The sequence below is a fragment of the Microtus oregoni genome, unplaced genomic scaffold, assembly GCF_018167655.1.
Source record: "Microtus oregoni isolate MIOR12 unplaced genomic scaffold, Mior012 000198F_ref0000285, whole genome shotgun sequence".
Classification (NCBI taxonomy): Eukaryota; Metazoa; Chordata; class Mammalia; order Rodentia; family Cricetidae; genus Microtus; species Microtus oregoni.
Window position 1 is genome coordinate 96,578 of NW_024544857.1, and position 27,007 is coordinate 123,584.

Genomic DNA, 27,007 nt, shown 5'->3' on the forward strand with positions numbered 1-27,007 from the left:
GTATAATTAAGGTAGCTAAGTACAAAGAATTTGTTCTTGAAGCTAAATTAGAATGTAGGAGGGAAAACTTAGAATTTTTAAGCTATTCTGCATTAAAAATATAAACCTCTCAGAGCATGATTACATCTTCCAAAGTGTCATTGAGAAGCTATAATGGGCAAGGTGCTGTGCTAAGTGCTATGGGGGATGTCAAGACAAGTCTCTCTACGGGTTTGTAACAGTCTGATAGCCCAGTTCCACCAGAGTCAAACACTTGCTGAAACTGATTCTCTTAGATCGTGCCTAAAGGCTAAGTCTTCTAGATAGTACAGATTTGACAGGTAAACCATTTAGGACTTTTAATTTAAACTCGTAAATGGTAGGAATACTGAGCACATCCTTATGATTTTGAATGTGATGTGGAGTCGTCTGATGGCCTGAGGCTCACAGCAGCCTAGAATACAGTCATGCTCTGAGAACTGATAGTACAAATAACAGACAATTTAACCTTGCTGGCCATGGCTTTAAAATGTTCTGCTTGATCATCACCAGGTATTACTGTTTGCTATTTAATGAAGCCTACTTCTAAGATTAAGAGTATATCTATGCTCAGTGTTGAACACTAGTCTCCACTAAACCTCTGCGAAGGAGGTGCCATGATTTTATGGATGGTTAAAATGAGATATAGAAGGGTGAAAAAGTCTGTGAGTGCTTAAAGATTCAGACCGAAATCTGGCTGCAGCACCAGATCTTACTGCTGTCCTGTCGAGTCATATACTTTTATCTGAATCATGAGGTTCAAAACTTCTGAAAGTAGATTTAAGTTTTGGCACCCAGCTTATTTGACAGAATATGGTTTGGGCTGACTTGAAACAATAGACTTTATTTTACTTAATGTAAATGTTCATGTATTTCACTGTAGCTGTACTGTATCTGTATAGTATTTGATGTCTATTGCTTAAGTATAGCATATGCTCTTTTGAAAAATGGGGAGAACTTTTGATTCTGGAACCATCTAGTCCCATGGGTTTCAGAGGAGAGGCATGGACCTATTGGTTAGCTCTTGATTATTATAGCCATTTCTTCATCCTAACCCCGTACTTCTGATCTCTTGCTTCTAACCAGCTATAGACTGGGAAGTTTATGCTTGTAAACTTTTATTAGCTACCCCTGCCCAAACCCTTAGGTTTTTGAAGTTTTTAGTTCATACTCATAATCCCAGTTCCAGTTTATCGGGGGTCTTTTGCTTCTTCTCCATTCCAGAACTTTTTTTTCCCTGCTAAGAAATTCTTAGTAATCTTCGCTAAAGATGGTGTGGTGGTTTGAATAAGAAGGGCTCTTGTTGGAGGTGGTGTGTCACTGGGGGCAGGCTTTGAAGTTTGAAAAGCCCATGCTATTCCAGTGGCTCTCTCATTCTGCTGTGGGTTTATGGATCAAGATGTGAGCTCTCAGCTATTGCCCCAGAGCACATCTGCCTGCCCGCCTGCTGCCATACTCACTGCCCTGATGTTATTCAAGAGTCTTCTTTGTAGTGGTTTTATAGTAGAGGGGGAAGATTGGGCTCAGCTCTCGGCACCATGGACAAGTGGAGAGTTCTAGCTCAGGAACAATGTATGGAAGTATGTGTGGGCAAAGGGTCAGTGGGCAGAAAATCACTAAGAGTGATCTGTAGCACAATTAATAAAAACCCAGAGACAGAAATTGGGGTTCAACCTGAAAGTGAGAAAAGCAAAACAGCCAGCCAACACTCTACCTCGCTCAGAAATGGCGATCTTGCCCCCAGGAATGAGACTGTGTGAGACCTGCCTCCTCCTGTTTTATATTCTCTAGTGCTGGGATTAAAGGCATGCACCACTACCGTCCGGTTTCTTTGGCAAACTAACATGGCTACTGGGATTAAAGGTGTGTGTCCCTACTGACTGCCTGGTCTGTAAGGCTGATCAGAACAGCTGTTTTATTCTCTGAGCTTCAGGCAAGCTTTATTTGTTAAAATCCAAATGAAATTTCACTACAGGGATCAGTGTTTGGGGAGATTCTTACTAGGTCAACTAGACTCATGTTTAGAACTGTCTGGAATATTTAGATACCTAAAATGGGGGTAAGGAATCTAGTCATTACCAAGGAAGGCCAGATATCAAGGTCAGAGGATTTTTGCTAAAATGGCATAGCAAGGTTCTTACTTCAACTGTTCTAAGCAGGTCAGCATAAAGTGTAGAGTCTGGGCTGTTGAGGGATAGGTTTCAGAAGAAGCTTGATTGAAAGCTGGTCTTTGTCAGCCCACAGTGACATTTTCTGTATACTTTAACAAGTGCTTTTCTCAATGTATTTTTCACCAGAATCTAGAGTTAATTTCTTTTGGGCTGTAAAGATCCAGATTTATATTTTAACTTAGATAATAGCTCCAATGAGATTAACTATGGCAATATCAGCATTTTAGTGCATTTAAAATTAAAATTATATGGATCAATAGGAATAATATATATTTGAAGCAAAACTACCAGATTCACCTCTAGAAAATAGTTGTTTGGATGCTCATTTCTGGAGTATTTTACCCCTTCCCCTCTTATTTGGGGGTGGTATTTAGGACTAACATATGCATCAGAGTGCTAAGGGGAAAGTGAAAGAATTGCCCATTAAAGATTTACCTACCAAGGACCTTCAATATTGGCACTTTAGAAGGAAGGAAATAATGATTTAAGACCAATCTTCATTCTAACCTGTTTAAATATGGAAATGGGATTCAGATTGGTGAGGAAGGAAAGATCCACAGATGACTCTCAAGAGTTGGGTACGTTTGTTTCCAGCTTTATTTTGTAGAAAGAAAAGGGAGAAACTAGAAAGTGAGGGAAAGGATTAGAGAATACTGTGTGGCCGGGCAGTGGTGATTCACACCTTTAATTTCAGCACTTGGGAGGCAGAGGCAGATGGGCCTCTTAGTTCGAGGCCAGTGTGGTCTACAGAGCATATTCCACGACAGCCAGCACTGTTACACAGAGAAGCCCTGTTTCAAAAAACCACAAAAAAAGAAAATATTGTGTGTGGAGCCCCTCGGGTGCTGCCTTTTTATATAGGGGATTAGCCTGGTTCATTCCAAAACAGCTTCCACAGAGTGCGGAGCATCGAGGAGGCCCAGCAGTGCCAGGGAGATGGGATAGACTCGTAAGTATACAGAGCGGAGGACCAGGGTTATGTGTTATTATATGTTGCCTTTACAAAGTCTGAGCCCTGCTTTACAGATTCGGACAGCTGAAGTTCAGCAGCATGGTAAAGCTTAGCAAATGTTTCACAACCACAAGATGGCTGACTTGGGGCCAGAGGGTATTTGTGTTCCCCCAAACTCATATCCTTTATTTCACACCTATCCCCCAGCCAGAAGTTTGTAACAGCTTTAGGGGACTTCTCTGGCCACAAGCAGTAGGGAAAAGACAGGTTTCCTCTTTTAGGTGGCCAGACGCCTTTTCTTTCACCCTACCCTGTTTATGTGAATGCACAACCAGCTTCTGAAGATTCCCTGACCATGTCTTTCCTGTTATTTTTTAATTTTTATCTGATATATAATAATCTGTGCATATTGATCATATTAATGGAATAGCATATAATGTTCAGTGTGCATATTGTTAACATCAGCTTAGACGTATTTGTCTCCTTAAACATCTGGTCTTTTCTCCTGACCAGCTTTCAAAATCCTTCTAGTTTTTTTAAATATGTGGTGCATAATTGTTAGCCATATTGTGCGGCGTTAAACCAGAACTTATTTCTTCTAACTTGAGCTTAGTAGCTATTGATGGAATCCCACTCCATCCCTACTATCTCCAACCTCTAGGAGCCCTCGTTCTACTCTCAATTTCTGCTATTCTACATGGGAGGAGTCACATGTTACTCAACTGCCATGCCTGCCTTGGCTCACTGACCTTCCGTATGATGTGTTTTGCCTTCTTGAACTTGTCATAGTGGATCATTGCCCTGGGAGTACATTGTAAACTATTTCTTTGGGACATAATAGTCCTGTGGCTTAGAGCCCTTTACTTGGAATCACAGAGTGTCTGCTTCCAGGGTGGCAGAGGAGTGTTTCCTAAAGAAACATTGGAAGAAAAATTTTCCCAAACGGTTGGCACACATTAGGAACCTTTACAGAATGAATGGAGCATGTTGCCGCCCAGCAAACCACTATGAGCAGGAGTGGATTTACATGTTGTACTGTTTCTATACTTGGCAATTGCCCCACAGTGTTTATTTGAAAACAAACTCAAATTATATCCCAGGTCACTTTTATATTATGACTGGTAACACTAGGTACATATTTGTGTTAAGAAAAGATCGCTTTCCAAGTTGCCTCTTGGAATAAATGTTCTTTTTCTCTTCTAATTAAGTGGTTTCCTTAAACTTGCTATTTCAGAGAAGAAAATTTTAGCCTGACATTGTTATGTTACTTAATTTTCTTTTCCTGACCAGTAATAATTCTGCTAACATGAGAACATCTTATGTCTCTGGATGTTAATTTTATGGAATTGTTTTCATCTCTTAATAGGTAGAGATAATGCATGTGAAAAAACTTCATATATGTTTCTGCGTAAGGAGCTTCCTGTTCGACTGGCTAACACAATGAGAGAGGTTAACCTTTTGCCGGATAACTTGTTGAACCGCCCTTCAGTGGGATTAGTTCAGAGTTGGTAAGTAAATGTTCTGATCACCCTACAATGCTTGGAACAGTTTGGCATTGGCACCATTTTCCACAGAAAATGTCTTTCTGGGACTGAGTCATTCAGGATAGCTGGGCTTTCCTTGCATTTAAATGCTTTTCTTCTAACTATTCATTTAAAAACTGTCTGAGCTGTGGTGGCGCACACCTACAATCTCATACTTGGGAGGCAGAGGCCAGCCTGGTCTACAAAACAAATTCCAGGAAAGCCAGAGCTGTTACACAGAGAAGCTCTGTTTAAAAAAAAAAAAAAAAAAACATAAAAATGTTTCATCTTAAAACTGTATAATGGAAGTATCTTTGAAAAAAAAGATAATTTCTTAACTTCATTTTTTTCTCTTGTTATACACATGGTTGCTTCATTGAAAAAAAAATAAAGAATAGCCAGGTGGTGGTGACGCACACCTTTAATCCCAGCACTCGGGAGGCAGGGGCAGGTGGATCTCTGTGAGTTCGAGACCAGCCTGCTCTACAAAGCGAGTTCCAGGACAGTCAGTGTGGTTACATAGAGAAATCCTGTTTTAAAAACCAAAAAAATAATTAGAGAATAATATAAAGGAATGGCAGTGCAGTGGCCAGGCATCAGTGGACCTATTTTCATTTTAAAAAGTGAGGCAGTGTCTCAGGTATCCCTGACTGGCCTTGAATTCAGTTTGTTGCTTAGGTGACCTTGCATTTTTGATCCTCTTCCCTCCCGAGTATTGGGATTACACACGTGAAGGAAGTGATTGAACAGTCAAATCATTGCAGTAGCAGTTCCATGCCTTGCTGCATCTGCACATACAAAAACTTTTAAAACCAAGTTAAGTCAGTTGTACCGCTGATTGTAAAGCATGCATTCCCTCACAGAGGGAATGGAGTTTGTGATGACTTTCCTCCCTAGGTGAGATCACTGAGTGGGAGGCTGTAAGAAAAGGTGGTATGTTTTTAGACAGGTTTGCATGTTTGCTCTACTCTGCTAGAAGCATTATGGGAGTGTCTGGAGAAAGGAGGAGGACAGTAGGGACTAGGTGGCATACACGTTGCTAATCAGGAACAGTGTTGTAAGAATAAAAGGGGCAGAAAATGCTGGCTTTGGTCTTGTGCTGTTCCTTGATGGGTGGGTGGAACTGAGTGGTACAGAGGAGCAGGAGAACATCATGGAAAAGTAGCTTGAATTCAGAGAGTTTGTGGTCTGGCTTCTGATAGAGAATGTACATTCAACAACATTCCCAAGAATGTGAAGTTCTTCTGAGAAGCACTATTTTATGCTCTGACCATGCATGGCCTAGGGATCGACCTAACTCAGGTGATGAGGAATGAAGAAAATGATAGATACATACAGAAAAGCCAGAGTCGAGTCACACATTCTCATGGAGTTGCATCAACATCATCCCTGAATTGAAGAGGTGGATTTCTTGTATAGAGCCAAATAAGGAGTTTAGCTCAAGTTTAGCTGTTCTAGGTAGGGGATCTCTGTAGGGGAGCAGTCTTGAGGTGTAAATATCTGGGAGGAAGAAATTTCAGTGGACATTTTCTGTACACACTGTCAACATCCATACATGGACCAGGGGATGGCTCTGCCATTCCCATGGGTCCGAGGCATTGGTGTCCTCGACATGGCCGTGCTCATGTCAACACCATGCATTCACTCAGGACTTCATCTGATACTTACATGTTCACTAGGAACTTCCTCCACTACCCACAATTTTAGATGATCTTACAGGTTCACTATCTAGCCTCCTTTCCAGAAAAGCAGAAACTCCTATGAGGTGCATAGTCCTTAGGTTGTGGGAAAGATCAGAGAAATGATGAATATGCATTTGATACCATAGTTACATTGTGCTTTGGACTCATGGCTTGTTTTAGAAGGAAGAAGCAACAAATAGTTATTTGTGTGAGAGTTCTTTATTGCTTCAAGACCATCATTGGAAATATTGCTGTAGAAAGTATAAGTCATTGTCAGGGACAATGTTGAGGATTCTAGGTAGGCAAGGTTAAGTCCTTTGATCCAGTAAATCCAGTAAGTGATAGCAATTAGATTATTTCCTGATGGAGGAAGGTCATTGGCTAATAAAGGCACTGCCCTGGCCCATTTTATTGGTTAGAGGAGAGACTCCACAGCTCTGCTCTCTCGGGAGCAGACGCCTCAGCAGAGACGCCATGCCCCGCTCCCGGCATGAAGCTCCGACCCAGGATGGACTAGGCTAGAATCTTCCCGGTAAGACCGGTTCTCACAGATTATTAGAGATGGGTTGATCGGGATGTGAGAATTAGCCTGTAAGTGCTAGAGCTAAAGGGCCAAGCAGTGCTTAAAAGAATACAGTGTCTGTGTAATTATTTTGGGGCATAAGCTAGCCATGTGGGTGGCCGGGTGTGGGGGACACAGCTGATGGAGGAAGGTCATTGGCTAATAAAGGCACTGCCCTGGCCCATTTTATTGGTTAGAGGATAGGTGGGAGAAGAAAACAGGACAGAACGCTGGGAGGAAGAGGAAGTGAGGTCAGAGACTCACAGCTCTCCTCTCGGGAACAGACGCCTGAGAGAGACGCCATGCCCTGCTCCCGGGATGAAGCTCCGACCCAGGATGGACATAGGCTAGAATCTTCCTGGTAAGCGCACCTTGGGGGTGCCATACACAGATGATTAGAGATGGGCTAAATTAATATGTGAGAATTAGCCTAGAAGAGAATGGGCCAAGCAGTGTTTAAAAGAATACAGTTTGTGTGTTGTTATTTCGGAGCATAAGCTAGCCATGTGGGCGGCCGGGTGTGGGGGACGCAGCCCTGCCGCCCCATACTACTACAATTTCCATTGCTTATGTAGCAGTTACTTCAGGAACTTCCAAGTGAATTACTGTCTCTGAGTTGTTTTCCAACATTAACCAATTTCCCAAACAGCAGCAACTCTGTTCAATCCCAATACTAGGTAAGTGAAGTCAGCACAGAGCCCATACTTTAAGGGCTATGTTCCCCGAGACTGATACTATACCTCAGATGCCCTAACTATGCGTTAGACTAATTGGCTGGACATTGAGTTTCCATGCCCCTTTTCTGAAGTTCATAATTTGCTCAAGTGGATTACAGAACTCAGGAAGTCACTATGTTTATATTTAAAGGTAGATTTTTAAAGATATAATTCAGAAATAGCAACAGTGGTAGAAATATATCAGACAAAATGTTGCTGTAGCTATATAGCATCCATGCCCTCTTTGAGTGTGCTCTGTTGGCGCCTCCAGGTGTTCAACACAAAGATCTCAGAATCTCCTAATTCAGGAGTTTATATATAGAGAGAGTTTCATTTTCACACCTTGTACCTCCACAGAGTCTGGGGATTAGAACAAAAGTTACAGCTCCCCAGTCACTTGTAGCATTGTTCTGATTGTGTTGACACTGTCTAAAGTCCCCACCCTAAGCAAAATCGCTAGAATAACTCAAATGTGAGCAATAGATGCTTCTTATGAGTAACAAAAGATACACCTGTCATTCTGTAAATTTGAAGGTTTAGAAACTGTATCAGGAGCCAGGAGTAAATACCAAATTTCCTTTTGATATATATATATATATATATCAAATATGTATATATAAAATATATGTATATATATCAAATATATATGATATTGTATAATATATATCAAAAGGATACATACACATACATACATACATGCATACACACACACATACTGGCAAAGTGAAATAGGACTTTCACTTTGTACTTTGTAAATGTTAAATCTTTGTACCCCATTGCCCATTTCTACTTAAAAGACTATCTGCATGTCATTTTTTTGTTCTTACATATTCTGTTTTGAAAAATAATTTCCTACTTAAGAATTGCAAGAATAGTAGAAAGAATTGCCATATACCTTTATCCAGCTTCACTGATAACATTTGGTTATATTTTCTCTTTCATAATTCATGTTTATGTTCTCTTTCCTACCTTGAATGGGAAGAGAGATATGATTACATTTGTGCATGTGTATGTGTGTATATGAGATACACATGCATAAAAGAAATGTGAAAGTTGTCAGGATGAAAATGGAGTTGCTAGAACTAGGGAGTTACTAAGGAAGATTTCTTTTGCATGGTTGCCTGTTAGTGACTAGCACAAGAGTCTGGGTCTACAATCTTGTACAGAGGCCCCTGCAGCCTTATAAAGATAGTCCTTCTGAAGGCCAACTGAGCAGCAACTGTTCAGCCTCCAGTACATTCCATCCTTCTTATTAATCGTTAGAACCAACAGTTACTGTTTCCAAATATCTGATGTGACCATTTTTTCTTTAAAAGTCCTCTTGTCTGGACAGTTTTTCTTTTTTCTATCATGTATTGCTGTGCCTTAGGTATTAAAGAGGAAGCAAGATGAATGAAATAACATCCGTGTTTAACAGTGTGCCATTACAGAAGAAAGGGAAAGCTGGGAAAGAGAGTGGGAAAAGAAGCAGGTCAACATAGGAGGGATTTTAGAAGTGCAGTCAAGGAAGGAGTCTCCAAGGAGGTGCCATTTGAACATACCCATGACTCCTGTAGTGTGTGATTTCTCATTGGAATGCTCTTCCCAAATATCAGTGTTTTTGTGACATTCTTTCAGATTGTCCCTTTTTTAGATTAACATCACACAAACATTCATTACTGTTCCTGGAACATTGGATTGAAGTTGCCATTATGTTCCTTTGTCCCCAAATACTTTAACATGTATCTCTGGTCATAACTCGTAGAAAACCGTGATATAATTGTCACATCTAGAAGATTATCATCAATATAGCAATACTTCCTAATAGGTAACACTGGTAATTATTTTAGTAGTTATCTTAATAATGCTCCTGTTTTTTAAATGCTGTCTTGATGTAAGAATCCAGTTTAGGATCATGTATTTGTGTGTTTCTGGCATTGGCTTTATGTGGAGCAGCAACTCTGCCACTGTCCCCTCGGCTACCCTGTACACTTCCCACTTCCTTTCATGCTGTGACTCTTACTGGAATCTTGGCTCCTTTTGCATTTGTAACTTTCCTCTCTGAAGGATTGTTCCCTTTGGAAAGGGCTAGAGCTTGCCTAGCTTTGCTCATATGTGGCACATGTTATTAAGGCTCAAGAATTATAATGCTGTACACTTTTTTTGTATTGGCTTTTATTGAGAAATACCAAGATCAATCCAGAATTTTTTCCTGAGGGCCTAACATGCATTTCTCTAATACATATTGATGAAGTTAATTTTACTCAGAGAAGGAGCCTTCTTTATTCTGAGGCATTTACTAAAATTTCATGTTCTTTTTGCCAGGTGTGGTGGTGCAGGCCTTTAATTCCTGAATCCAGAAGGCAGTTAGCAGGTCTATTTCTATGAGGTCAAGGTCAATCTTGTCTAAATATCAAGTTCTAGGTCAGCCAAGGCTACGTAGTGAGACCCTGTCTTAAAAAAATTTTTTTTGAGGGGCTAGAGAGATGGCTCAGCAGTTAAGAACACTGACTGCTCTTCCAAAGGACTGGATTCAATTCCCAGCACCCACATGGCAACTCATAACTGTCTGTAACTCCAAGATCTGACACCCTCACACAGAGATCCATGCAGGCAAAACACCAATTCTCATAAAATAAAAAATAAATAAATTTTAAAAACTATATGTACTTTTTGAGTAACCAAACTGTACACTGGAGTTAGGATGCATTTATAATAGCAGACAGTACTGCTGAACCTGGCTTGTACAGCTTCAAGGGCCAGTCAGAGGATGAGCTTTTCTTGTTAGTTGAATTAGAAACCATGAAGATATTAAATCTGTTTTTATAGTGTTGGCTTTGTTTTCAGATGAGCTTCCTTCTAGGTGGCATACTGCCTTCAACAGTTGCAGATTTCCTGTTCGTACAGCACATTGTACAGGAGCAGAGAAGCCAGTTTCTTCCTCAGAGACCTCCAGCAAGCCTTCTGTGTACTTCTTTCAGCCTGACTGGAAGCTTTAGGACCTATTCCTAACTCAGTCCATGTGTTCAGGGATGCACCCAATTCACAGGACCATGGGACTGATGAGTAATTCCTGACAAGAGAAAGATGGAGCTACCTGCGTGCTTTGGGGGACTCAAGTTAGCCTGAAGTACTTGAGCTGTGTATGGGAATGGGTAAAACCTGAATGAAAACTTGGGATTCTCTTATAAAAGGGAAAAGATGTTAGGCAGGCAGCTAATGGTGCTTTTCCTTTTTTAGGTACATGCAGAGCTTCCTTGAACTTTTAGAATATGAAAACAAGAGCCCAGAAGACCCACGGGTTTTAGATAAGTAAGTATGATACAATTTACGTGAAAGTAAAAATATCTAGGCAAAAGAATATTTTCATAAATGGAACCCATGCTATTGGGTCTCAAGAATTGTAACTCACGGCTGGGGAGATGGCTCATTTGTTAAACTGCTTAATATAATGTGCATAAGTGAGGACCTGAATTTGGATCTGCAGTAGTCAGATGGACATTGGGCAGGTATGGCAACCTGCCTGTAATCCTAGTACTCGGGAGTCCCCGGGGAAGCTGGGAGCCAAACTGCTACAAAATGTGAGCTCTTAAGTTTAGCTGCCTAGCTAAACTACCCAAATAAGCGAGTTCTAGGTTCAGAGAGACCCTGTTTTGACAAATAACGGAAGAGAGCGAATAAGGAAGACAACCTGGCCTCCATATATATGTGCGTGAGAATTATGTACTCATGTAACATGCACACATACTACACACACATCTGAGAATGTTGTAGGAGGCCGTTCGTTCGTTTCCCAACCGCCCTGACTAGAAATAATCACTCAGAAATCGTATTATTTAAATCACTCTTGGCCAATCACTTAACGGTGTTGCTAGCTAGCTCTTACATCTAGAATTAACCCATTTCCACTATTTTATCTTTTACCATGAGGCTTGTGGCCTACCAGCAAGGTTCCAACTGGCAGCTCGTGTCTTTCCCTTTGGTGGCTACAAGGCTTCTCTCTGACTCCACCTACTCTCTCTTCCAGCCTGGCTATGTTCTGTTAAGCCACTGGCCAAAAGCAGCGTCTTTATTCATTAACCAATAAAAGCAACAGATAGACAGAAGGACTTCCCATACCACGAGAACACAAAAAACTAGAATTCAGACCAAAGTTTTAATTTTTTTTGTGGACAGTGACATTATTGAATTTTTTAATTTAGGAATTTAGTACAGCACACAAATAATAATGAAACTTCATTTAGTACTGCATGATATAATTCTTAATATATTTAGTCAGGGTGAACTGGACATCAGCTTAATATAAGCATTGTAGTGAATGTTCCATCTAGTGGTAGTTTTAAGAATGCAGTAGCCTCCATATATACATGAAATAAATATACATGAATTATCTACCTAGTCCATCGACTTAAAACATATTTTCCAATGGAGTATTACAGTTGATCTTAGAAAACCATAGTGATTTTCTTTTAGAGAAGCATAAAAGGTGTGTGTGTGTGTGGTGTTTATACAAAACTCAAATTGCTATCACAATGTAGAAAGACTACTGAATTTTCATGTTACTGGAAAGTATTTCTATTTTCCATTTTTGTTCTCCAGCAAAACATAGATAGCTGTGAGTGGGGGTGTTTCCCCAAGAAAATTCTCTCCACCCTAATTTCTCCGTTTTGGGTATAAAAAAATGAATGCTCATGGTAGTCTGTTGTGCCGAGAACTAACTTTAATTGTAAGTATAGACATAATCCATATAATTGTGAGATAAACACTTGACTCGGAGTGTTCCATGAAAGAATTAGGGAAGTATGATACTACACAAACAACCTTGGAGCATTTTCCCATCCAGCCGTGAATTGACAAACGAGGACCTATGGAGGTCAGAAGCGTGAAGAATGCTCTCAAGGTTGTGACACTGCATAGCTGAGCACCTATGAGTCATGGTTCCTTTTCGTTAGTGTTCTGGTTCTTTGCATTATACCATACTGCCTAATGGCTGCTTCCAGCCAGGAGAAGCTCAGGTTCAGTTGTATTTTCTCTTATGGATCTGGGAAATATGAAAAGTGCAAGCATTGGGTGAGAGCCACAGTTGCTTCCTTGATTCTAGTCACTGTTGTCACTTAAGGCATTGACATTAAATGGATCGAATCCAGGAACTTTGTTTCTTTAAATCATTAGTTGGGGACATTTTGAACTCCTCAAAGTGAAGCTGGCCTCTAGCTCTATATTTGAAGATACAGATTTGGAGAAGTACACAATTATTCATTGCTGTGGTTTTTTCTGGAGTCCTGTCTCTGTAACAAAATTCCCATCAGTGACAATTTATGGAAATGGATTATACTGAATCCAGCGTGTGCTAGATCTTCATGGCAGTAGTTCTTTCTCAGTGAGTTTTGAGAACTTAAAGGCTTTATGCAACTAGTTTGGAAAGTTGAGACTTGAGAAGCCCCATGCGTTAGTAAAGGAAGAGGTGAATGGTGAGCTAGTGTCCTGGTGACAGCCTTCCTGTTCAGCTGGGGGTCATCTATGTATATCACATTGATAATCATGAGGGATATAGAAAAGCCCATGTGGTAGGGAGGTGTTCTGAGAATCCGCTAAAATAAGCCTGTGCAAGCAAAGACGTTTCTGCACTCTAAAGCATTATTTCATTTTACAGATACTTAATTTATAAATACATTGGAAGGAGGTAATTAAGGAAAAATTATCCATTGTAAAATTTCTTGTGAATAATTGTGAACTTGGGCTTTTTTGTTTTGTTTTGTTTTTGAGACAGGGTCTCACTGTTGCAGTGATCAGGTTGGTTTTGCACTCAGAGATTTGCCTTTTTTATGCTTCCTGAGTGCTGAGAAAAAAGATGTGTGCCACCAAGCCTGGCTAATTGTGAACGTTTAATTTAGAGTTTTTCATCTTTGCTGTCATTGTTTGTATATATTTCTTACAGAAATATTTCATTGAGATAAAAATAAGACTTAAGTAAAAAACTTATCCCAAGTTTCCATTCCTAGTGGACAACCGCACCTAACATTTTCTTATACCCTTATTACCCTAAACATTCATATTGCATGAGTGTAGGGTTTTTTGATTTTGTTTGTTTATTTGTTTTGGTTTTTGAAGATAAGATTTCTCTGTGTAGCCCTGGCTGTCCTGGAATTCACTCTTTAGACCAGGCTGGCCTCCAATTCACAGAGTTATACCTGCCTCTGTCTCCCAAGTGCTGGGAAATAATCATGTGCCACCACCACTTGGCAAATTTTATAAAAATAAGTATCTGTAATAGTTCTTGGCCATTATTAATAGTTTCACAATATAATCATGCATCTCTTAATGACTGATACCTTTCGAGAAATGCATCATGAGAAATTTGTGTGAATACTGTGGAGTATTCTCGTACAAACTTAAGATGACTACAGCCTTACCAGGGGACATAGTCTTTTGGGGACACTGCTGTGTACAGAGTCTGTCATTGTTATGATGTAACACGTAGTTGTCACTTATATATACACTCACACACACACACTTGGCATTTTGAGACAGGTTTTTTTTTTTTTTTTCCAGTGTAGCAGCCCTGGCTGTCCTGGAACTCACACCAGACTGGTCTCAGAATTCAGAGATCCGCCTGTCTCTGCCTCCTGAGTGCTGGGATTAAAGGCGTGCACCACCACTGCCCAGCATATATTATTAATTCTTCTACTTATAGGTCATGTAATTTGCCCCACTAGTATTGAATTTTAGACTGGTTTGTAGTTTTTAAAAATTATTTGTTTGTATGTATGAGTATATGATACATGTGCATAGGTGTTTGTCATCTTATGCATATAGATCAGAGGATAGGCTTGGGTGTTAGTCTTTGCCTTTGCCTTTCTTTTCTATGGGTTCTAGGGATCCAAACTCAGGTCACTGGGCTTAAGCAGCAAGTGCAATTATCCCCTGAGTCATCTTGCTGGCTCAAAACAGCATCTCTCCAAACAGCTTTTGTTTTCTTTCTCTCATGTCTCCCCCACTCCTGTTCTCTATGTATGAGTATGCATGCATGTGTGTGAAAGCAGTTTTTGAAAACAACTATTAACGTTGTTCAGCTATTTCTCCAGCCTTGATCCTGGAAGTGGAATTAGCGTCTTTGGACCTGAGCTATATTTGGTTAAGTTGCCCTTAGAAAATGTTCCATTTAGCACCCACACGCAACCTACACTGCTTATTATTTGCCATCCTCATAAAGAACAGTTTCACATTGTGTTATTTTACTTTGCTTTTGTGCCGGAAAATTGATTGGTGTTTGTGCTTGCTTTTTCCTAGATTTCCCCACTAATACAGATCCTTTTCCTAGTTTCTCAGTAAGATGTTCATCTTCACCAAGTCTGAGGACTCTTGTGGTTCTTCATTCATCCACGTGCTTCTGAAATTCAGTCATCTCTTTTCTTTGTGTCATGTGTTTCTCCTGTTCCTAATAAGCTTAGAACAGCCCTCTTCATTTCAGCTGCACACTTGATTCAGTGGATTTTCTTTATTGTTTGTGATTTCACTCAACATTTTTATCTTTAAAAAATTAATTTTTGTGTATGGTTTATGCATATACATGTGTATGTGTGCATTTTCATGTGGTGATCAGAGGTTGGCATCAAGTGTCTTCCTTGATCATGCTCACTTCATTTTTCCAGACAGGCTCTCTCACTGAACAGGAATTTGATGTTTTGACTAGACTAGCTGGAATCCAGCTTTCTCTGCTCCTCTGGCTGTTGGGTTACTGAGATGTGCTGCCACACCTGGCTTTCATGTGGGTACAGGTCCTCATCACATTGTTCCTAAGCCATCTCCCCAGTCTCACTCTTAAGTTTATGACTTGAAATTGGTATATGATTAGCCCTCTGACCTAATCAGTTTAATCATTTCCTTACTGAGTTACATTGTTACATTCTTTTTAAAAATTTATTCTTATTCCTTGTGCATTGATGCTTTTCTCTGCATGCGTATCTGTGTGAGGGTGTCAGATCCCCTGGAACTGGAACCACACACAGTTGTGAGCTGCCATGTGGGTGCTGGGAATCGAACTTGGATCCTCTGGAAGAGCCATCAATGCTCTTTAACTGCTGAGCTATCTCTCTAGACCCCACATTGTTATATTCTTAATATGCTGAATTCTGGGGCACAGCTACTCACTCAGCCTTAGAGCCTGATGTCATTGCTTGACTTACTTTCCTGTCCTTAAAGTCGTGGTATTTCATATTTTTATACGTGTTTTTAAAGTTTTTATTTTTTATTTTATTTGTATGGGTGTTTTGTCTACAAAATGTGTACCGCATGAGTGTCTGGTGCCCGTGGAGTCCAGAACAGGGTGTTACTCCCCGGGACTGGACTTAAAAATGGTTGTGAGCCAGTGTGTATCTGCTGTGAATTTCACCATTACCGCAGCAACTCTTAGAGAGGAAAACATTTAGTTGGCATTTGCTTAGAGTTTCAGAGGTCTAGTCCAATATTATCACGGGAGGAAGCATGACGGCATGCAGGCAGACATGGTGCTGGAGAAGGAACTGAAAGATCTCCATCTGGGTCTACAGGCAGCAGCAGGTAAAGAGAGAGACACTGGGCCTGACATGAGCATCTGAAACCCTAAAGCCCCCAGTGACACACTTCTCCAGCAAGGCCACATCTCCTAATAGTGCCACTCCCTAAGCATTGAAATATGAGTCTTTGGGGGCCATTTTTATTCAAGCCACCACAATATGTAAACCAGTTCCTCTGGAAAAGCAGCCAGTGCTCTTGACTACCGAGCCATCTCTTCAGCCCCTTCCCTATATATCTTGGCAATAATGTGCCAGAATACTTGAAAATGATTGGTGTGTTTGATTTTGAGATGGGTGTCTTCCTATATTGTCTAGGCTAGTTTTAAACCCTCCTGCTTTCGCCTCCTGAGTATCTGGAACGATGGGTATGTGCCACTGCTCCCAACAAATAAGTTTATTAACCTTGAGGTTTTATATCTACATTTTAACATGTTTTACTACTGGAAGGAGATTATTTCAAATTTTTGCTCATAAAATGTTTGGCATTCTTTATTCAGAGAAGAAGCTCTTGCTTTAAGATTTCCATTTCTAAGTCCTTAGAAGAAACATTGATATATTCTGTAATTCTTTAGTCAAAAAATATTTATAGAATTCCAAAATGTAAGTGCATTCCTAAGAAATTATTTCAACTTATTTTTAAACTTGACTAGACTACTTTGTGTAGCTCTAAAGGAATTTTGGTAGTAAATTTCAAACCAAAGCTTGGGTTAGGTTTTAATATTTTGACTACTTCCTTTACTATCTAGTAAACATAATGTTTATAGTTATAAGGAATACCAGAAGGTAACTAGACAGAGGTGGGAAATGTGTTCGGCCTGGGAAATCCAGACTTACCACTTTTTGTTTCCTTCCCACACAGCTTTCTCCATGTTTTGATTAACATCAGAAACAGACACAACGATGTTGTTCCTACCATGGCCCAAGGCGTGATTGAGTACAAGGAAAAGTTCGGTTTTGATCCATTTATTAGCAGTAACATCCAATATTTCCTGGATCGTTTTTATACCAACCGAATTTCTTTCCGCATGCTTATTAACCAACACAGTAAGTTGGGTTATGTTGGGTCCAGCTTTAAAAAGGTAACCAAATTGATTTTTCTGAAAAGCCTTGGTTTTGCTTCACTTTTAATCTACTGATTTAGACTTTTGACTGTAGAAATCTCATTTCTAGTTCAGTTTTTCATAAGTGAATCCTTCCTATTGTAAACATCTGTTAATCAGTGTTCTTAATTAACATCTGTGATACTTACATTAGAGGCAGGAGCACTGCCTCTCTCTCGGGCTCTGCTGCTGCTTTGCTGTGGAGGCAAAGGACTGGTTTTAATGACAGCCATGTTCATTTCTCCATAATTTGATGTACCTGGTAGTATTTTTTCTTAAGCCATACATGCATTTTCTTTTTTAATTTTAAAACCATCAAAACTGTGACTGTTGAATGGCATGTTGGGCATATAAACAATTCCTTTTTTCCGCAGTGGTAGGAAAAATCCAAGGAAGCGTGATCATCAGTCCGTGATGCCACGTTGAGAGCTTTAGTCTGTTCCCCATGCTAATAGACTAAAATTCTTCTTAACACAAAGAACTTCTTGATTGATTTCTAGTGTTGTCACCTTGGTTCATTTTTTTTTAATTCTAAGGAAAAAGCATCCACGTATTTGGAGTCATCCTTGCTGAATCAGAGCATGGACAAAGCATGTTTTGTTTGCTTTACTCATTTTTTTTTTTGGTTTTTAAAACTCATTTGATTTATTTAGACAAATTTAATGGAACTCTTAAGTATGTATTTATGCGTTTTTAAAAACAAACTATATGACAGTTTATAGAAAAAAGGAACCTAAATACTAGTCAGCTAATGTACTGAGTCAGTGGCTATTTTCCAAGTGTTGAATAATTTAATATAAAGTATACCTATAAAAATTTGGCTTGAGTTCCTTTTTTTGTTTTCAGGTTCTTTAGGTTTTTATTTAGGAATAAAAGTTTGCAACTATTGTGTAGAGTAAAATAAAGTATTTTTCTAACAATGTTTTTTGTGTACACAGAATTGAAAAAGAACCTCCAGGATGGAGGCATTTGCAGTGTTGCCAGTGAAGGTTCTTCACAAATGGCCCAAACTGCATGTTGTGAATATTTAATGATTTGGATAAATGACTGCAGTAGGCTTGAGCAGGGAGATTAGCTGCCGAGCATGGAAATGTCTTGATCTAGCTTCCGCCAGCTGAGGGAGAAAGGACTAGACACCGGACATGCGCTGCTGCTTTAGGGTCGGTCTACTGACTGCAACTGATGGACTTGAAGCACTTCTTCCCCCCCTTTTTGGCTGATGTATTTGCTCACCCATCAGCTGTTTTACATTGCTCTAAGTCATTGTGGATGCTAAAATGATTCTTAAAATTAAAGATCCTTTTAGAGAATTGGAATTTCTTTCTGTGCCTGAGCACCCCAGCTTGCTGTGCTTCAATCCCCTTTCTTCTCTTTTGTGTTCATTTAGCACTTCTGTTTGGCGGTGACACTAATCCTGCTCATCCTAAACACATAGGGAGTATTGATCCCACCTGTAATGTCGCTGATGTGGTGAAAGGTAAGGATACCAACCCAGTGTCACTGGCCATGGCAGAAATAGCACTGTGGTTTATTTGAGGCAGCTCAGCTGTAGGGTTATGTTGCTGTGTAGTCTGTGATTCATCAGGCCATGTTAGGTCTAAATCACTTAGTCCAAATATGAAATATTTCTAGATCAGAAAAGGACAAATAATTTCCAATGCTCAAATACCAGTTTCTACTTTATTGCTCAGGGTTAGAGTTGTAGTTCTTTCTTAAACACTAAACATTCCAGGAAGTTCTAAATTTTGACTTGCTATCATTTTTAACTATTTCCTTGTTATAAAATGGAACTAAGTTCACATTTTCCAAATCTACATGTCTTTCTGTTGTATACTCATGGTGTTAAAAGCTATACAGCAAGTGGGCTTAGCTGGATGGACACTATGCCAATAGTCCCAGGGTAGAACAGGCCAGGTACTCATAAATCCCGATTAACTGAGGACTTTGAGTTTGAGCAACAGGTTCCCCATTATTCATTTAAAATAAATGCTTTATCCGGAATGGCTGAAACCCACCAGGTTCCAGTTTTTCCTTTGGGCAGATTCATGTTCCCAACCCATCTCCTTCCCCAGATTGCATTTCCTCTTCTGCTTCGCATCTCACTGGAAACACTCGGCTGATAGTTTATGACTCTGACTCTTCCTGGTTTCCATCAAGGGCTCTGGCTGCTCTTGAGAAGCCACTGCTGAGGACGACCTGTACAGTGCGTTTTCCTGGGGCCGCCTAGGTCACTCTTGGGTCAGAAGACATTTGCTCACATTATTTCAGTTCTAAAGTGACTAGCTCCAGCCAGCACATGACACTTCTGCCTATTCTCTTGAACTGTACTTGATGTAAGGTCGAGGGATGCTTCTGTACTTGTTCAATAAGTTATATAGAACCTTAGAGTGCCCATAGAGATAGATGCTCTATAAATATTCTGTGGTTTGATAAATTTTAGGCACTTAAAATTGTTAAATAAATTTTATTACTAAAAAATGTGCTCTGGAAAGATAGCTCAACTGTTAAGAGCACTGACTTAAGTTGCTTAAAGAGGTCCCAGATGCTATTCCCGGCACTCACATAGCATCTTAGAGCTGTGTATGTTACAGCTGTCCATAACTCCAGCTTCAGCATCCTCTTCTGACCACGGGGGGCACCAGGTACACAGGCATACATACTTGCAAAACACTCATACACATAGAATAACAATTTTTAAGAAACTACAAATAAATAAATAGCACACACTGGAATTAACTAGTCCCAAAGTCTAGTTTTTAAGTGTGATACTGATATAGTGGGGATGTTTTTAGTCATAGCTTTAGAGCTAAAGCTTCAGGAGATAGTAAATGTCTGTACATGGTTTGAAATAACGGATTTGCTTCAAAATTAGAGAGATAATGGGGAATGAAAAAAGACTAGGCCTCTGTGCAGAATAGTTGAGGCTTTTGTGATTACATGGGTTTTAAAATACTGTGGTTTACACTTTGGCACGTGTTTGAAATTCTTCGTGGTAAAGTTGGGTAAACACTCATTTTTATTAGCTCACAGTTTCTTTACAAAATCAAGTCTGACTAATTTTTAGGGGAGGTTATAGCTAAGAATCTGTGGAATTTGATAAAAGTTAACAGCTTTTATAGTACAAAGAGGTTGGGAAATGCTACAGCACATCCTTTGAATTCAAGGAGGAATTCCCCAGTGACTTGGCTCTTAAGGTTGAAAGAACTTAAGTTTTATGACAGTTACTGCCAGCAGTATTCTGTTATTTAGTTTGTATTAACTACTGATGATGTTATGTTGATCTCTAACCTGTGCATAAAAATTTCAAGGTATGCCAGAAACTTTTGCATTTTTTGTGGCGAATTTTATGCCAAAAGCTAAGTGCAGATTATTTAGAATAGTCCAACACATATTTGAAATAAGCCAGAAAGTGTCAGTCAGCTCTCTATTGTTGTGACAGGATACCCGAGGAAATCAACTTATGAGAAAATATTATGTTGGTACAGTGCGCTGTCACTGGCCCATCATTGCGGGCCTGTCACAATGTAGACTATTGTGGCGGTGTGTGCCAGAGCAGAGCTACTCATTTGATGACGGTATCTGGGAAACAAAAAGAGAAAGGAGCCAGAATCCCAGAATCTCCTTCAAGATCAGTGATCTGACTTCCCCACCCTTATACCCCATCCCCCAAGGTCCTGTCATCTTGCAGTAACACCACAAGCTGGAGGCTGTTCAACTCATGACCTTTAAGGCACTTAAGCACAAAGCATAAAGCATCAGTTTCTTTGTTCATTTTACTCACAGTTCCAGTCTCTTCCTTTCTCCTCATGCTCCCAATACTCACAGCTTATTGTTGCTGTGCTGGGACTGAGCTTTGGGCTTTAGACATGGTGGGCAAGCACTTTACCATTGGGCTTGATTCCTAGCCTTCTCTTTATTTTGAGACAGGCTTTTGCCACGTCTATCAGGCTGGCCTTGAACTCGCTCTGTGGCCCATGTAGGCTTTGAACTTGTGATCCTTCTGTCGTGGCCTCAGTAGCTAGGATTATAGGCCTACATCACCAGCCATAGCCCACTCACAGATTTATCTTTACTCTTTTGCCATTTTTAATCTTCTGCTTAGTGTATTGCAAATACAGTTTACTATATTTTATTGTGTGATTTTGGGGGAACACAACTAGAACCTAGATTCTTGGTGAAGCTCTAAGCAGTGAAGCAATGACTCACTCCCCATACTCCATTTGACTTCTCCCAACACACACACACACACACACACACGCACACGCACACGCACACGCACACATCCTGCCAGGATCCTGATGAGGTAAGGAGGGAGAACTGATCACTCTGTTCCTCTGTGAATCTTTCTGTAGTTTCCATCTCTCGGTAGCCTCTTTCCTTAAGTTCAGAAGAATTGGAGGGTGCTTTCAGATATGTGCTGCTGCAAAGCCACACCCTCATGATCCACTTTGTGGTGCCCTTCTCTCACGTCCAGGAGCTTTACAAGTAGCTTTCCTTTTTAACACTGGTGTTCGAACCTAGGGTCTCTCACGTCCTGAGGAAATACTGCGCAACTGAAGTGTATTTTGAACCCCTTTTCATTTTTTTTTATTTTGAGACAGGATTTTATTAAGTTGCCATGCTTTCTCTGAACTCAGCTCTGTAGCCCAGACAGGCCTTGAACTTGTCCTTTTGCATGATTCCCCCAGAGCACTGCTAATATAGTTCTGTACCTCTGGAACTTTTTTTTGTTTCCTTAGCTGTGAAGAGCTTCCATGGTTTAAGCATAATTAAATGTCTACTCCAGATGACCATATATGTATGTAATGTGCATTCCTGTGCTGGTGTGTGCACATGTGTTTTACAGCCTTCACAAGTTCTAATGAACTAAAACTGATTACCTACTTAGGCTTTTAGAGACAGACTACAGAAAACTTACGTAGAGGGTAAAAGTGCTGTTTTTATTTTTGACTAGATAGTTGTATAAAGGTGTACAAATAGGGTATATCCAGTATAGCAGTAACTGAACGCTCTTGAGCACACCTCCTTGTGGCTTATTCTGCACATTAGTTTTTCCTTTTATACATCTGTGAATTATAGACTCCGGAGTGATTGCTAGAATTAGTGCTGTAAAGTGAGTCCTATTATCCTTGGGAGGAGCCTTCCATGGTGACCCTTTCACTCCTTTCTTTGTAAAAGGAGGCAGACAATCAAATGGAAAATTCTGATGAGAGTGTTTCAAAGATACAAACTTAAATCTTTGCTTTGTTACAAAAGTTGACTTCCTCAGCCATGCTAACTTCTCCATGCCATTTTTATGTTATTATTGCTTAGCATGATAGCATACAAATGGCCTCCTGAGTGCATGGTATTATTTCAGCTCAGAAATAATATCTTATGCTTTCAATTTTGTCTCCTCAGGTTGCAAGTACCAGACCCACTCTAGCTCCAGAAATAGATTTATTAAAATAACTGTGTAGGTCCTAAGTCATGAAACAGTTTACAGTCAGAGCTATGGATACTGGAGTTGGCAAACAAAAACACCAGCTTGTGTTCTGGGTGGCTTGCAATTGGAATTGCCAAGTTACGGCCTCTCTACTTGCCTTTTTTTTTCTTTTTTGGTATTCCTGGTTAACTTGACTGATGCCCACTTAAGACAATGCCAAGCACTGCAGGCCTTGCTACATCATGATACTCTTCAGTACTCTTTTTGATTCATGGTCATCTTGAATGTCTAAGAGGTAGACTGTATCACTTCATTTCATTTTGTTTTTACCTGTGACTATAAATTTTAATAGTCTGGCTCTGCCTAGCCTGGAGATTCTTCGTTTTTATGGTAGATGTTTTGTGTGCACTTCTCCAGTTGGCTGTGTTTTATGAGGTCGGAAAACTAATGGATTCCACTTGGGATGGATTTTGGGTAGGGAGGCTAATAATATATATTGCATTATATTTCTTTGCAACTTAAAGGGTTTCTAAAAAGTGGCATATTGGTTCTGGAAATTTCTTTCTAAGGGAGCACATGGGTCTGAATGATCTTTGTTAAACAATCACCTTAGGTGGCTAAGGTCAAAAAAGTGCAGAAGGTGAAGGTATGGATAACCTATCAGTCTTGTCCTCAGATACTTGGAAAATAGGTACCCAACTCAGGTGTGGCTCAGTGAGCAAGTGCATATGCAGCGGGGCAGGGGAGGGGAGGTGTTCTCGTTTGTTCTTTGTTTAGGTTTGTCAAGACAGGTCCTCATGTGGCCCACACTGGACTCAAACTTGGTATAGCCAGGGATAATATTGAACTAGGGATTCCCTTCATTTTCTAAGTACTTCAGGTGTATTCTACCACTCCCAACTCTGACTGATAGGCTCAAATGGAATGATACAGGACAAATTCATTTTGAATCTGTAACATTACTATTATTTCATTTTATGTCATGGGTGTTTGTCTGTATATATTCCTGTGCACCGCTCTGGTGCCTGCAGAGTCCAGAAAAGGGTGTTGTCCTGGAACTGGAAGTACCGTTGGTGATGATCTGCTATGTGGGTGCTGGGAATTGAACCTGGATCCTCTGGAGGAACAGCCAGGGTGCCTACTACTAAGCCATCTTTCCAGTCCAAGATTCATTTTAAAACAGCTATTTGCTGTTTTAAGGAAACAGCTATTTGCATTATGCTAACAGGAGATAATATTGCTCTGCTACCAAGTATATCCAGCTGAAACAAGTGATAAAATGGTGAGTTTAAAGAAGGCAAGAATTGGAGGTTTTGGCAAGGTAGTTTGAAAACACCTATTTATGTTGTTTTGATTAGCCTTATGTTATTACCACATGAAAATAATGGTGTGGTGCTGTTTTATTAAAAATAATAAAAATATAAGAATTTTGAGACTGGAGAGAGGGCTCAGCAGTTTAAAGCACTGACTGCTCTTCCAGAGGACCTGAGTTCAATTCCCTGTACTCACATGGGCTACCAACTCTCTGTACTTCCACTTTCAGGAGGATCTGATGCCCCCTTCTGGCCTGTGGGGGCACTGCATGCACTCAGTATGCAAGACATATATGCAAAACACCATTCACATAGAATAAAAAATAAATTCTCAGAGCTGGAGAGATTGCTCAGTGGATAAAAGTGCTTTCCATGCAAGTATGAAGACATGAGTACAGGTTCCCAGAACCTACAAAAAGCTTCTGTCTCAGACGAACTAGAAGGCAAGGACTGCCCTTGTCCTTACACTTCCCTGTGAGCCCTGTGAGCCGAGGCATGCGTGTACTTACACTCTGCTGCAAGAACCTGCACATACACACAGACAAACCCACATAAGAGATAAATAAAAATGATGTTGTGTCTTTGAAATATTTTATGGCTATTTATGTATGCTTTGTTCTGACAGGAATTTTAAACTTGAGTTTATAAGATTTTTCTTTCTTCTGTTAGATTTAAAATTATTGTTTATGACATGTTTATTTAAAAATTTTCAGTACTCAAAGTCTCACTCCTTATGTCATAAACAAGTGATCCAGTGGATTAAGTATAAAATCTGATAGTTGATGGAAGAGTAGATTTGGAGCAGAATTATGATCAGATAATCTGTTAAAGTTTCCCATGTGATATTTCTGAAAATGATTTATGGCTAAAGATGGATCTGCTGGAAATACTACCACTGCAAGCATTATTAGTGCAATGACTATCACTTACATTTACTGACAATGATAATAATTCCCCATGTTTCCTTTTCAAGATTAGTAGTAAATTCTAGCTGAAATATAGTACAGGTAAAAAATAGTTTGGCAATATTTTTTCAAAAAATGCGATTTCTAATTTTAAAATAGTAATTTTTATTTAGAGAATTTATTGTAAGGAGAGTTTACAAAAACTGTAGGTATAAAGGAAAATTCCATACCAGTAGCTGAATTTTAGTTCTTGAGATATTTTTTTTTTTTTTTTTTTTTTGGTTTTTCGAGACAGGGTTTCTCTGTGGCTTTGGAGCCTGTCCTGGAACTAGCTCTGTAGACCAGGCTGGTCTCGAACTCACAGAGATCCGCCTGCCTCTGCCTCCCGAGTGCTGGGATTAAAGGCGTGTGCCACCATCGCCCGGCAGTTCTTGAGATTTTTTTAAATGGTTTTAATTTTTATGTTAAATTACGTAAGAATACCCTGTTTGAGTGCTGCCGAACACCCAGTAACCATGTGACCATTTATGGCATGGGAGAGCCAGTGCGGAAATGTGTGACATTGCCTTGACTTTTCAAGCAAGTGGTCACTTAATCTAGATTCTCTCCAGAACTACTTGGCTAGCCTGGAACTCTCTGTGTAGACTAAGCTGGCCTCAGATTCAGAGTTCTACCTGCTTCTGCCTACTTGCTGATTTTGTTTTAAAAATGTTTGTCCTTAGGCTTCAAAACAGAGATAGTGCCTCAGAAATTCCATTTCCTAATCTGAACTCTTTATACTCGCCCTTACCCCAAAGGCGAATTAGTAAGTAATAATCTACACTCTTTAAATTTGCTACTCCTTTGTTACTGCTCTGGACTCTCACCTCCAGTATAACTAAAAGGAACACTTGTTAGTGTAGTTGAATAGTGAAAACTTTATCATTGGCAAAGGATTGTTATTTAGCAAATGTTTATTTTTTGTTTTTATAGTGTTTGGGATTAAACCCAACCTTTCATAAACTAGGCTAGTACTTATTACATCCCCAACCCTTAATCAGATGCTTATTATGTATTTTATCCAAAGAATTTTATTATCCTATGAGCATATTAGTGTAAATTTTTGTTAATAATACTCTCCGCATTCTATTGACTGGCTGGTGTGTGAAACTCTACATTGTAATGTTTTGAGATTTTTCAAGAATAATGAAGTAATTCTTAATTGTTTATCATTGATCCACTACAATGTATAATGAAACTAAAAATATTTTTATTTATATGTGGTTTTAGGAGCCATACTGAGTTTGAAGTTGGCTGTTTTTATTTGGATTTCACTGTCTTCCAGACATTGTATATGTCTAGCATGTTTCCAGTGTTATCATATTCATAAGTAATGGCAAAGCTAATGCCGTGGATAATTAGAACATTTAGCAGGTTTGGGTTCTGTTACTATTTTATAGTGAAAGGTTGTTCAGTATTAAAATTATTATATGCCCAGAGGAGTTAAGGTAAATTGATTTTGTAGAGAGTGAAACATTGTAAATTTCTATATTTGAGGTCTTAAAAGTTCATGGTCAGCTTTTGTGCTATCACGTCACTAGGTGGAGATGTAGCATTGTTTAGTAGACTAGCCAAAGCTAAAGAACTGCTTCTTGATTTCTCTCCCTCCCTCCCTCCCTCCCGTTCTCCCTCTCTGTTCCCCCCTTTTAAAACAGAAACATTTTACATGTAATTGATGAGGTTTGTTATGTCCTAGGGAAAAAATTGCAAATTTAGTGTAGTTTAATATTCTAACCTTTTTCAGGGTAAAAATTCAACCCCACTTGAATGTCTATTTTCACACTTCAAATTCTCTTAAAAAAAATTTTCTGTTCTTATTGCTATTTACTTTTTGTTTTCTGTTTTATTATATCTTGTCATAATTGGTCTGATGTCTCTGTCTTTGGTGCTTAATTCTGAAAGTTTAATCAGATATGAATTTTTAATGTGGCTACAAATAAAATTTGATAATTAGAATACAAAATTCTAATTTGGTAGCAACACAAGGTAAATGAATTTATAGTCTGAACATACCCTGTTCTTATCTTTGTATCATTTTAAGATGGTAATGTCAAATTTTAACATTTC

General features: G+C 39.5%; 1 protein-coding gene across 2 annotated transcripts in view; it reads left to right on the forward strand.

Moving 5' to 3' along the window:
* Pdk3 (pyruvate dehydrogenase kinase 3) overlaps positions 1 to 27,007 on the forward strand; it is a 63,783-nt gene that overhangs the window by 17,523 nt on the left and 19,253 nt on the right. For both annotated transcript variants that reach the window (XM_041647620.1, XM_041647619.1), the window contains 4 exons: positions 4,508 to 4,649; positions 10,844 to 10,915; positions 17,018 to 17,202; positions 18,646 to 18,735. In XM_041647620.1, the coding sequence (XP_041503554.1) occupies positions 4,508 to 4,649; positions 10,844 to 10,915; positions 17,018 to 17,202; positions 18,646 to 18,735 (489 nt within the window). The remainder of the gene's footprint in view (positions 1 to 4,507; positions 4,650 to 10,843; positions 10,916 to 17,017; positions 17,203 to 18,645; positions 18,736 to 27,007) is intronic.